Source organism: Odontesthes bonariensis, chromosome 13 (assembly GCF_027942865.1).
Source record: "Odontesthes bonariensis isolate fOdoBon6 chromosome 13, fOdoBon6.hap1, whole genome shotgun sequence".
In the NCBI taxonomy this organism is placed as follows: Eukaryota; Metazoa; Chordata; class Actinopteri; order Atheriniformes; family Atherinopsidae; genus Odontesthes; species Odontesthes bonariensis.
Window position 1 is genome coordinate 27,287,605 of NC_134518.1, and position 13,128 is coordinate 27,300,732.

The window sequence follows — 13,128 nt, forward strand, 5'->3', positions numbered from 1 at the left end:
CTGCCACACTGTTGGCTTTTTTTCTAGTAGAAAAAATGTAAGTCTATCTTTTTTCTGTTTTGTATTGGGCTGTTCTAATTTAAAAAAAGAAAATAAATACAGTGATTAATCCTGCCAGTAAGGATGCTGCATTTAGCTACATATGTCCTGTCTCAGAAGCGTTCGCCTGGTTCACTGCAAGAAAAAACAAACACCTCCTTAAGTTCACAGATAACACTTTTTTTTTAATTTTCTGGTACAGGACAGAGAGGTTCATCATGGGCCAGTGGTGGATTACTTGGTGGAGCGGTATATTAACCACTTCCTCCAGTTAAATGTCAGCTAAACCAAAGACATGGCCATTGACTCTCAGAAAGCCTCCTATTCATCTGTTCTAGTAAATAATTGAGGACACACTGGTTGAGAGTGTAGATTGTTACAAGTACTTAGGTACAGTTGTGGAGAACATTTTGTCCTTCTGATCTGAGCACAACTGCAATCTGCAAGAAGGGCCTCCAGAGAATGGACTTTGATGTAGAAAAAAAACACTGATGGTTATATTTTAAAGGCTGTTCATTGAGTCTATTTTAACCCTCTTCCTTGTCTTTTGGTATGATAAAATTTCAATGCACAACAAAAATGGTCTGTCCTTTGTTATACATACAGCCAGCAACATAAGTGGCATACAGCATCTAATGTCAAAAACAGACAATTAGTGAGGAAGGCAAGGTCAATTTTAGCCACCAATGACTAATTTGTTCTTCTCCCATCTGGTCGGTGGTCCAGACTTCCCATGAGAAAGTGCAGTAGATAGAAGTGAAATTAATGCACTTAATCAATCAGCCAAATCATCTTTGACACTATAAGCAGCACTGTATTACTTTGTTTATCATTTATCATAGCAGGTATTTTGTGGCTGAATCAGGTTGCTTGCCTTCAATATCCTGTGTTCTGTCTGCATCTTCTTTACAACTGCTGAAAACCAGTAAAGATCTGAACTGAACTGAGAATCTGATTTCTGCTGAAACCTTGACTCATGAGTCACTGACTTGAATAAAGTTTTCAGCTTGTGGTTTAGCTCAGGATCATCAGCTTTATCTTCCTTTGCTTCTGACCCCATACTTGATTTAGATCAGCTTGAAGCAAGTGCTGGTACTAAGCTGGGTCTATGAGTACTTAAGAGATTCTAACCAGAATTGAAATTTAAACCAGCTTTCCTTTTTCATTTAATTTCAATGTTAATTACATCACACTCTTAGAAATCACACTGCAGTTTCTCAAAAACAAACAAAAAAATCCCTTTTTACTCTAGTTCGACATCTTGTCAACCACAAATGTGCATAAATAGAATTAATCATAAAGCTCTCAAAAGTTAAGTGTTTAAGTTTAAGTTCTGAGTTTATGTACTGGTTGTTCTGTTTCATTAAAATATTACGCATTTTTTCTACTATATGGCCACACAACACTACACAATAATTCAGTGATACAAACAAACAAGACTGACTCAGTTATTGAACATTAAGGACTTCCTCAACAAGTTTTATCTGAATAGTAATTGGTTAAATTACATAAAATACTGTGCTGTCTCCACTTTTGTTTAGCTCAAGGTAACAAAAGTAGACTCATCCCATCAGAGCAAAATAAATTATATATAGACGTCAATCTAAAGGCAAAATAACCATAAAAATAAAAGAAGATGCACTGAAATGTGTACTATGCATTACTTACATATTCATATATATTTATACTATATATAGTATTTTGTTTCCAAACATTCAATATGGCTTGAGCTGTTTTCACACATGAACGCCAGAGATTTGGTTTGCTCACTCGTGCTTTTCAGCTGGAGACTTTCTGTTGGAGACGCACTCTCACAGCAAGAAACACAAAGGAGGGGATGTGGGGGAGCAGCTGCATCAGGTGAGCAAAAGGCAGAATTTGACACAGAAATTACACATAGAAAATAACTGTTTTCTTTAAAAAAAAAAACTTGAGAATAGCGAGTTGATGTCAGTTCAGTGTGTCTTTGGATGTTTCTACAAGAGCGGAGAGCGAGTGGAAAGCACCATACATGAAGGTCTCTTCATTCCCCTCTCTGCTAACTTGTATGGTTCTCCCCAGCACACTTGTTCACAGACAATAAATGCATCACAACATTTGCTGATACAGTTGCAAATTGCACACCCGATCTCTCCAAGATGATTCAAGTGAGTGCTGCAAACATAGGTCACACATCATGTCCCCACACTGAATTTTCAGGACTCCAGGGCATGTGTGAAAATGGCTATATGTATATATGAATAAATATGACTAAATATATACATACATTTGGTCGGTCATACAGTAATACAAACATAAAGTAAACACATACATATACACCAAACTGTAAAAAAAAAAAATAACACTTTCAGTCATCCACAATAAATAGATTTGCAGTTAGCACATGAATATTACAACAATGTTAATTAGCCAAGAAAAATCAGAGCCCAAGATCACTGACATTGGTGTAGATGGTTTCTTCTTCAGCACTTTTTGTGCCCCTTGAGCCTGTTTTGCTCACTTTTGTTCTTGTGAAAACTGGTGCAGAATACACCAAAGAGTCTTCATCCATCTGAGGAAACAAAACATGTTGAGACCTCGTGGAAACAGATTAAAACATGCTGATGACCTACAGCGATATTTTGTTCATTTTCATCACCTGCTGAGTTTCCTGATTTTCTCTGGTTGATGTTTGTGTTTGCAGAGCAACGCTAGCTGAATCACAAAATAAAATGTGGCAAGAATGTAAATCCAGTTTTACAATCTACAGTTTTATAGATGATTTTATGAGTTATTCAACTTACCATTACTGTACCACTTTGATTTTTTCTCAAGTTTCTTGATTGTATACACAAGGAAGGCTATGAGAATCCCACTCATAGCCAAAGCCGCACATAACAGGTAAAGAATTGTTGAAGACTTGTCCTTTGAATTGCACAAGTTTACTGCTGACATGAAATGAAAATGAGAAAATTGATCACAGTGTCATCAGGAGTTAGTTACTCTCATGTTATTATGGACAGAATCCCAAATCTGGCGAACAATTATGTAATTTAAATAAGTATAAATGAATATTACACAGTTACCTTCAGTGTTTAGTTTAGTTGATTTATTTCCCATCACTTTCTCCTCACACGGGGCCACAGCACAGTGATACATCCAAGCATCAGAGGAACTGAAGTTCTTTAAGTAGCTGTAGAAACATTTCTTCATTGTGACTCCCGTTGAGTTATTCTCATATTCATTTCCTTTGTCTTCTTTAGTGTAATTAAAACTTGGGTGACACTGATTAGACTCAGCAGTGAAACAGAACACGTTGTCATCGGCTGGACATGATTCATTCTGTGACTCGTGAAGGGTCCAACACTTCAGAGTCACTGAGTCTTCTGGACGGACTGGAACAGATGGAGGAACTGTGGTGACAGGTTCTTGTACCCAAAAAATTAAAAAAAAAAGCATTCATTTTTTAACAAATGACCATTCTCTCAAAGCATTTATAAAACAAAAGTTTTTGGGGCGTTTTTGCTTTTGAATGACTTATATGCAATAATTAAGAAATCAAAACAAATTAATTCACTATATTTTGAGTAATCTAGATTTGTTTTTAGGTTTTTAAGTGTACTTACCTTCAGTCCTCAAGTATGTTACCTTCAAAACTTCCTGGTATTTATCATATATTCTCATACAGATGTAAACTGCAGTATCGCTTTGTTTTGCTTTTCTAATTTTTAGTTCAAGTATTCCAGGATTTTGTGTAACTGTAATGTGAGGATTCTTGTTTAATGTTTCCGTCAAGACTTCAGGAGAGTTCCCACTAACAACCCTCATCCAGGTAATGCTTCCCGCAGACCTGCGGGAACATGTCAACGTCACAGGATCTCCAACACGAATAGTTTTTGTTTCCAAGATCGGATCATCTGCACAACCTGAAAAATCATTCATCACATTCAGAATCACATATTCTCTCTGAACTATCTATAAAGAATGTGACAACAAAACTTTAATTATGTACTGTATTTGAAAAAATCTGACATGTCTACTTACGTCCATCTGTGAGCATCAGCAGAAAGTAAAGTACGAACAGCATTTTCAGGTTATTCCACTGAAGACAGCTGTATATCATATACTTTTAGAGATGATTCACCCAAATGTAATCATATAAAATGGGAGGGAACACATTCACAGTAATCTGATTGGCTTCTCATTATGATGTCGCTTCATGATTCTACCACAGTGGAAATAACACAACACATCTTTCCAACCCAAACACATGAAACAACACCAGCAGTAAGCCCCTGTCATGTGATTTTTGACTCTCAGTGTGGTCTTTTTGGAAGTGAAACTTAAAGTAAGCATGAAAAATCCATTTAAGCGTTGACTCTGATGTCACCAACATTCATATGAACATACCCTTATAAATGTAAAAACTAACAGTTTGCTTTAAATGCCATGCGTTCATATGAATAAACTAATAATTACTACATTTAAAAAACATGTGGAGGCCATGAGAAAAGAAAGTAATCTACATTCAAGATATACTATAACTGCAGCTCTTTTTGTTATTCCAATTGTATCTATTCAAAATATGTCAAAAATACTGTTCCTTTAGTTGTTTTTTTTTAGATACTATGGTATTGTCTGGTCATTAATAATGCCGAGAAAGGCCATGCTTGAATTTCTTTTTTTCCCTTCACCACAAGCTAAATTAACTATCATCACACGCAAACAAGCTTTCTGCTCTCAAGATAACGCAATAATCCAATCATTAACTTGAGATTAAACAATTGAAACAAATAACAGTAGGCAAGGTCGTTCTAAGCATCTGTAGTTCTTCATTTAAAAAAAAAAAGTTTTGCGTTCTCCCGTAGTGTCTGCCAGCCCTCGTTTGTAAAGTTTTTCTAAGATTAGCCTATTTGCTTTTAAATTGAGACTTCAGGTTGTCTCCATCAGCACTTAGCATAGAAAAACCTCAAGCAAGCTCTTACTTATCCCACTTGCACCTTACATAAAGTGTAAAGAAAGAAAAGCAAACACTGTTAGGTGAAACACAGCAATGGGTGAGAAGACTGACATCAGAAAAACTTTGTGTGTGTGTGGTTAATTGAGTCATGCTGAATGTGCAGAAAAAAAAAACTGTGAATAAAGAGGGGGAGAACAGCCATACCTAATATCCTGTATCTAGTAATGTGTTTCACTTATTTGATTTAATCTAAGTTTTCATAGGGGTCAAAGTTCGGCACATATTTTGTTGAAATATAATCTCAAAATCGTGAGCAATCACCCGACTAAAAAAAGCTTTTGAGGGGAGCTGGGACATGAGGCACAGAGAGAGAAAAGAATCGGGGGAGTTTTGTTTCATCTATGCCGTGGCCATAGTTTCTCTAAGGAGGTGGTTTCAGATCAAGGTTCCTGGTTTGTTTTAAAGATCTTGAAAGCCTTCCACTCTCCCTCAGTGCTACAGTCAGCCTGTCATCGGGTTGTCACATGCAGTCCAGTGGATAAATACGGAGAGTCAATCAGGAGCTGGACAAACTTTGGTGTCTCTGATGTCTTACACCAACGAATATGCTCGTATTACCTTGCTCTACTTTTTCTCCTTTTCAGTACCAATCCCCGCTCTTCCCTGCCCTGGTCCTCATGTCACCTCACATAGACTCAAGCACATCAGGTCCTGCTGTTAAGTTCAGCCTGGTAAAAGGATCTGGCCAATTAGTCAAAGATCTGAGTCATGACACACCAGTCAGGACAAAGGCATGTGGCTTTCTGCCAATGACTTTCCCCTATGGACTGAATCCCTTAAGTTGGTCCATCTTCTAAATCTATAGTGATTAACTTTGTCGCCATGAGGCTGACACTTCCCAGGTCAATGAGAGTCCAAAGACTGAACTGATCACAGCTTTGTGTATCTGTCTGTCTTGAATTTTTAACTGAAGTCCACACTGCCAAGTTCCTCATTACATTTCCTGTGTCTGACACCAACCCAATTAATTTTCTCTGTGCAACTTAAAAAAAAAATAGAAAATGTGTGTATTTATAGTCAAGCAGGGACACTTCTGAGCTGCACTGTCCTGCCCCCTTTGCAGAGATAATGCATTGCACTACTGCACCTGATATAGTCCAGGGGCTACACTGAGTGTGGGCAGCATCCTAGAAATTGCTCATCAAGGAAATGACTGTATAACAATAATAGGTTATCACTGACATTTAACAACCAATGAGATATGGATTTAACCTGCACATTTTGAACTGAAGGTGAAAAATCATGTGAATCTGGGAGAGTTTCCCAAGACTGTGTGAGACACAACATGCTATTTTTTTTTTTTCATTTAATCATTAAATAAAAGTTTTTCATATGATAAAAAAAAACAGAATGAGGGTTGCTGCAAAATGTACAGCACACTTAAATACATGATGCATGCATTCTAAAAAACAAAAAAACAAAAATGTTTAAAAGTGCAACAACCCGCATCTGAATGGAACATTTTGGTTTGTGGCCTTTATCGGCCACAACTTGTTGCTGACCACAAGCCAAAAATATGCTGGTGTGACAACAGGGGTAGTGCAAAACCTCAACTTTCATAGTGTGATTGCATCCAGGGGATGTCTCTCAACCCAAGTTTCCTCTCTGCAACTTCACTGCTCATTGGGCACTAAAGTAAAAAATACATTTTTTATAAATGTTGGTATTATTAGAACAACTGCGGTATACAGAATGCTGTGTCCAATCCCTTTGCACACAATATAAACATTAAATATACACAAGGGTGGACACAGGAAAAGTAAAAGCTGTAAACAAAAGTATTTCAAACTTTTTAGTGCTTTGTTCTCTTTTCCTTGACTTTGCATGCATAAAACATTTTGGACCTGAGAGAGATGAAGACACAGACAAACAAACAAAGAAATTCACAGTCACCACTGACAAACCAATGATGCATGGAAACTTTAGCATTGCTGTGGTTTCATTCTCAGTCCACGGTGTGAACAAGGGGGGCTTTTCTTCCTGTGTATCATTGTTTCAGTCTCATGAAGCTGGCCTTGAACAACTTTTTTTCTTCTTCTTTTAAAGACTTTAGAATTAAATTTGAGTCCTTGTGATCAGTACTAATCGCATGCTAACTTACAGTAACAGGGTGTACATGCTGTTGGGTATTATTTTCTATAACAGGTACAACAGAAGGTGCTAATCACCATTCACTTGTCCCACTTTTTAATTGGAAGAGGACTTGAAAATGTTTGTAAATGATTAATTAGGCGGCTTTACTAAAACCAGTTACTGTGCATCATTTGATGCATTGGCTGGATTTTCAGGTAATACAGAAATAATTAATGAATACATTTATGATAAAAAGAAAAACGATGTTATACAAAGATTACGTATTTTAAGATTTGAAACGTTCATGGGTGAAGTTGCTTGTGCTTTTAAAGTGAGTGAGTAAGACTGAAACAATCAACTGACGTCGACTAGTTCATCTGTAGTTAAAGCTACGATAGTTAAGTTCCGTTTTGAGTAAACAACCTCATTGGATGGTCAAAGGATGTAGAAATAGCACACTGCAGTTTTTTTCTGCCCCTGTGGCTGTTGCATGTGGTTTTGCTTGTTGTTCTCATGACGACTATGCACTGTGAGACTCATGAGAGGGTTTTTTTCACCTGAAAAGACATTTTTACATCAACATTTAACATTTTGAACGGATTAATTGTGTCAACCATATAAGTTGTGAAGACCACTATTTGTCTGCAAGTTCTTGTTTATTTTTGGGAAAACATAGACAAAAAGGCTATTTTCACAACCGAAAATTATACATAAAAAATGCTGGTTCAACAAACTAAGCTGTCAAAATTGTTCACAAACCTTAAGCGTAATGTTAGAACAATGTAAAATGGTAATGGGTGTAAATGAGGCTGTTGGGATTTAGATTACCAGGATTTTAAAGCAGTAACACTGAAAGGTGTAAGATGAATAGACAGAAAAGAAAAAAAGCCACTGATGCTACCCAGCTGAGCAGTACAAAGTATGCTGAAGTCTGTGTTTGCCGTCACATTGAATATAGCACACAACTCTTTTTGAAATTGTTAAATATTGCTATTTGTTTGGCAGGGGAAATGATATTTTCAGAAGCAGACAAACTTCCTGGTCTGATGTTACACTGAAAACCACCATGAATATCAAACCAATCCCTGGTTTCAAGGCTAGCCTCAACAAGAAGATGTTCCTGCATTCAGATGCACAGTCGACAGTTCCAGGGATGCAGAAACTTATAAGAATGTCTTCAGGCCAAGCAGATGTGCAGCATGAGACAGGGCATCTGGCAGCACATTCTCAGAGCCTTAGAAGACCTTTGTCAGAGGGAACAGGTCACTCAGAAGCCCAGGGATTGTTTTAGATATGAGTTATGCGGTCAAACATTCAGTTTGTGCCAGGGCAGAAGGAAGGAGGCCCAAGTGGAGATAAAACCAGGCAGGCATTAAATGTTATGAGGATTCATTTGAAAGGCAGGTTACTTTAATGGCAAATAAGCAAGAAGATTACAGGAAAGTTTTTAAAAACATCAATTCAGTATATGAACTAATAACACACACAGTTATGTAACAACCTAAGAACAATGGCAAGATAACAGATACAAATACTGTCTGGCTGATCAGGGAACTGTGAACTTGTTTTTGTTTTGACTGTGAACAGAATGAAAGACTTGTCTTTCACAACCTGACTTACTAAACTAGAAGCTGGGACTGCTGTCTACTGCAGGTAAGACACAAACCACTCATAAGCACATCACACTATCCCACTTCAGTGGGGGTTTTATTTAAACTCCACTTCTGCCTGGGTAATATACAGTGTAAGGTTAGAGTTCTGTTATCTTAGTTACACCATTCATTCATTCATCTGCAACATCCATCTAACTAAGACAATGTTATTTAAATGAAGAGTTGCTGATGGGAATATTTGACCAAAGCAAGCTGGACAAACTGAAATCTAAGCACTGGACTGACCATCAGACCAGACGTTGTCTTGGACTACTGTTACCGTGCCATTTTATTGGAGCGCTGTCCTTGTCCCAGTACACATATAGAAAAGCAGAATTAAGTTTTGTTTTTTTTTAGACCAAAGAAAGTCTGAAAATAACGAGCGTTACCAGAGAAATATGACTCATTTCATTGTTTTCATGTAGGAGTAAATGGTATTTTCAAATTATTTATTTAACGAGCCACAAAGTACTCATATGTCAGGAGGGGCGGTTTGATAGCACAGTTGACTGTAGCGCTTTTAATCATTAATCCATTTTCTGTTGTGGGATGAGTGCTCAAGGAAAAAAAGTTTTTTTCACTGAGTTACATTCAGTAAGTTACATAATTTGTCTGGGATACAAATCAGAACTACTTGGTTATATTTTTAAAAAGATCATGTCAAAAATATATTATTTTCACAACACAATCATCACCCTCATGGGAGGCATTTTTACACTTGCAGTTGCTCGAACTAAAACTAAAGGCTGCTGGGTCATTTTGGCCTGCAAACATCACAATGTGGTCGTTTTCAAAAGAAGTCTGTTTATGGAACATGAGCTTAACTTACAAGCTCACCAAAGCAACCATATTATTTCATTTGTGTTTGAAAACATATTTACTCGTTTTTTTTCCATCATTACTTAGTTTATCCTGTATGTTCAGTGATAAAAGTATTTAGATCTGAAGGATCGGAGAGCAGATTCTATTGATACTCACTCTACTGGGGCTTGGGTGGTTAGCACCGTTACCCCACAGCAAGGTTCAAATGGCTGGGGCCTTTCTGTGTGGAGCCTTTCTCGCCGTGTATGCATAGGTTCTCCCCGGTTAGTCCGACTTCCTCCCACTGCCCAAAAACATGCATGTCAAGTTAATTGATGACTCTAAAATTGACCGTAGGAGCCGTTGACCGTTGTTTGTCTCTATAGCCGCATTCGGACTGTAGGAACCTTTGGCAGTTCTAATAACCTTTTAATCCGCGGGGCCGTTTTCTCCCGCATTCGGACATACAGGAACTCGGGACCATCTCCCTCAGTTCCTATAACCCTTTCAGCTCCTTCTCCGAGGTCGGGTCTTTTCAGGGTTCTATAGGAACACATCTGACGGAGGTGTTTGGTGGTCGGTAGCTACGCCCCATGTCACACTGTCACAGCTGAAATGTTTACTCATATGACACGGACACAACCGGCGTGTGTTTAATAAGTTAAACTCACACATCGTCTCCTTTGTCTGCGGCGCTCTGCTCTCCTTCCTTCATGATCGCCTGCGCTCGATCCTTCGTCTCTTGACTCTCTCTGTGAGCTCTTCCAGCCTCCATGTTAGACGCCCGATGTGATCGTCCATGATTAATATCACCATCATGCAGACCATGAACACGGTGGCCTCCCCGCTCTCCATATAAGCTTCTTTGTGGTGTTTTTTCTTCTCTCTTTACTTTTACCGGGTTTTGTTTTGTTTTGTTTTGTTGTTGAATGTGGCGCTAAAGTAGCACGTCGCTGACGCAGACGGCTGCGAGCGGCGCATCAGTCCCGACTCATGTGCGAATGGAGACTGAAACAGTTCCGCTGGGGAAGGACAGTTATTAGAACGAAATTCAAGGAGGACCGTTCTTAGAACTGCGTTCTTAGAACAGCTCTGTCTGAAAGCGGCTTATGTGGCCTCTTGATGGACTGACAACCTGTCCAGGGTGTACCCTGCCTCTCACCTGATGGCAGCTGGGATAGGCTCCAGTCCCCCCGTGACCCTAAATTGGATTAAACAGGTACAGAAAATGGATGGATGGATTATTCTATTGGTCAGGCACCTCGGGGGGAGATATTCAATGAGTGGACCTCTTGGCAAGAGTGCCACTTATTAACAAACTAACCATTCCAAAAGTCTGCTTGCTTTGTCTTTACAGGACTAAAATGAGATATTTTTATCAGTAACTCAACAAAAATGTCCCAAAGCAGGGTCACTGTGCAGCATCTCTAAAAAGGATGGTGCAGAGGGGCGAACTCTGACATTTAGCTGATAATGTGTCATTCCGTAATCAGACAAATAATGTATTTCAGTACTTTGAGTCACCAGCTCTGTTTGTTCTCTTAAAAAATTCTGAAAAAGCTCTTTAGCTTCTCTTTACATCTTTACACAGTCTATTTTTTCCTCTTTAGCACCACTTTAAGTATTCATTTTATCAACTTGTGAAGCCGAAGTCAGAGAAGGCCCAAGGGGTGTCTGTAGCTGTAGGAGGAAGAGCATTTGCCAATCAGAGGGGTCAGTGGTTCAACTCCTGGCTTCCCCTAGCCACACGTCAAAGGGTCCTTAGGCAAGACACTGAACCCGTGTGTGAATGTAGAAGAAAGCACTGTGTAGCTCAATAGACCAAGACATGCTGTATGAGCATAGAAAGTGATCTCCTACGAATAGTTAACAGCTCACTGGCATCAGGCATTTTTCCCAAGTCACTAAAGACAGCTGCCATTAAGCCACTCCTAAAGAAGAGAACTCTAGATGCCTCTATGATGAACAACTACAGACCTGTCTCTAACCTCTCTTTTATATCCAAGATTATTGAGAAAGTTGTATTTAACCAGCTCAACGACTTTCTGAATGAAAGTGGAAGTCTTGATAAGTTTCAATCAGGCGTCATCACAGCACTGAAACAGCTCTGGTCAAAGTGTTAAACTACATTAGGTTGAATACTGATTCTGGTAATGTTTCAGTCCTGGTTCTGTTGGACCTCAGCGCTGCGTTTGATACTGTAGATCACAGAATCCTGTTGCACAGGCTGGAAAACTGGGTTGGACTTTCTGGAGCGGTCCTTAACTGGTTCAGGTCCTACTTAGAAGGCCGGAGTTATTTTGTTACTATTGGCAGCTATGAATCTGAGCGAGTGGCCATGACTTGTTGAGTCCCCCAGGGGTCAATTCTTGGACCTCTTCTGTTTAACTTGTATATGCTCCCTTTGGGTCAGATATTGCAGAATTTTAACATCAATTATCACAGTTATGCAGACGATACACAACTTTATGTGTCTCTGTCACCGGACGACTGCAGCCCAGCTGACGTTCTGTGTCAGTGTCTGGAGGAAGTAAACACCTGGATGAGAGAGAATTTTCTACAATTAAATGAAGACAAAACTGAGATCATTCTGTTTGGTAGCAAAGAGAAGAGGGTCAGCGTTGGTACATATCTTGAGACTCGGGACCTTATAATCACTGACCAAGTTCGTAACCTCGGAGTGTTGATAGACTCAGATCTGACTTTCAGCAGCCACATCAAAGCTGTCACCAAGGCAGCTTTTTACCACCTCAGAAATATCAACAGAATTAAAGGTTTCCTCTCCCAAAAAGACCAGGAGAAACTCATCCATGCATTCATCTCCAGTAGACTCGATTACTGTAATGCTCTTTTAACTGGACTTCCCAAAAAGAGCATTAAACATCTGCAGCTCATCCAGAACGCTGCTGCTAGAGTTTTAACCCGGACTAAGAGATCTGAACACATCACACCAGTTTTAAAATCTTTACACTGGCTTCCAGTCAGTCATAGAATAGATTTTAAAAGCCTGCTGATGGTTTACAAATCCCAGAATGGTTTAGGCCCAAAATACATCTGTGATATGTTCAGAGAATATAAACCCAGCAGAGCTCTTAGATCCAAGGACTCAGGTCAGCTGGTCCAGTCCAGAGTCCAAACTAAACATGGAGAAGCAGCATTTAGCTGTTATGCTGCAAATAAGTGGAACAAACTGCCAGTGGAGATTAAACTCTCACCAAATGTAGACATTTTTAAATCCAGGTTAAAAACATTTCTTTTCTCATGTGTCTATGCATGAAATATCTTTTAACTTATCTAGACTGTTGCCTGATTTTAAATTCATTTAAATGATTTTATTTGTTTCTCTTTATATTATTTTATGTAGTTTTAATGCTTCTTGCACTCCCTGCTGCAATGCTTTTATTTTATGTAAAGCACTTTGAACTGTTTGTACATGAAATGTGCTATACAAATAAATTTGATTTGATTTGATTTGATTTGATGAGTGTGTGAATGAATAGGTGAATGTGGCATGTAGGGTTAAAATGCTTTTGAGTGATCAGATAGACTAGAAAAGCATTATAC

General features: G+C 38.7%; 1 protein-coding gene across 1 annotated transcript; it reads right to left on the bottom strand.

Annotated features, from left to right (window-relative positions):
- Window positions 1–214: 214 nt before the first annotated feature.
- On the bottom strand, window positions 215–4,129 carry LOC142397379 (uncharacterized). Its single transcript, XM_075480727.1, has 6 exons — window positions 4,063–4,129; window positions 3,645–3,944; window positions 3,105–3,446; window positions 2,823–2,963; window positions 2,678–2,733; window positions 215–2,590 (listed from the first exon to the last, which is right to left on the bottom strand). The coding sequence occupies exons 1-6, from the start codon at window positions 4,103–4,105 to the stop codon at window positions 2,459–2,461; spliced, it is 1,014 nt and encodes a 337-aa protein (XP_075336842.1). The 5' UTR covers window positions 4,106–4,129; the 3' UTR covers window positions 215–2,458.
- Window positions 4,130–13,128: the final 8,999 nt, after the last annotated feature.

Coding starts and splice junctions, on each gene's coding strand:
- LOC142397379 (XM_075480727.1), bottom strand. CDS start 4,105: ATGCTGTTCGTACTTTACTTTCTGCTGATGCTCACAGATGGAC. Junction 2,734..2,822: donor ATCAAAGTGGTACAGTAATG/GTAAGTTGAATA, acceptor TTTGTGATTCAG/CTAGCGTTGCTCTGCAAACA. Junction 2,591..2,677: donor AAAATCAGGAAACTCAGCAG/GTGATGAAAATG, acceptor TTGTTTCCTCAG/ATGGATGAAGACTCTTTGGT.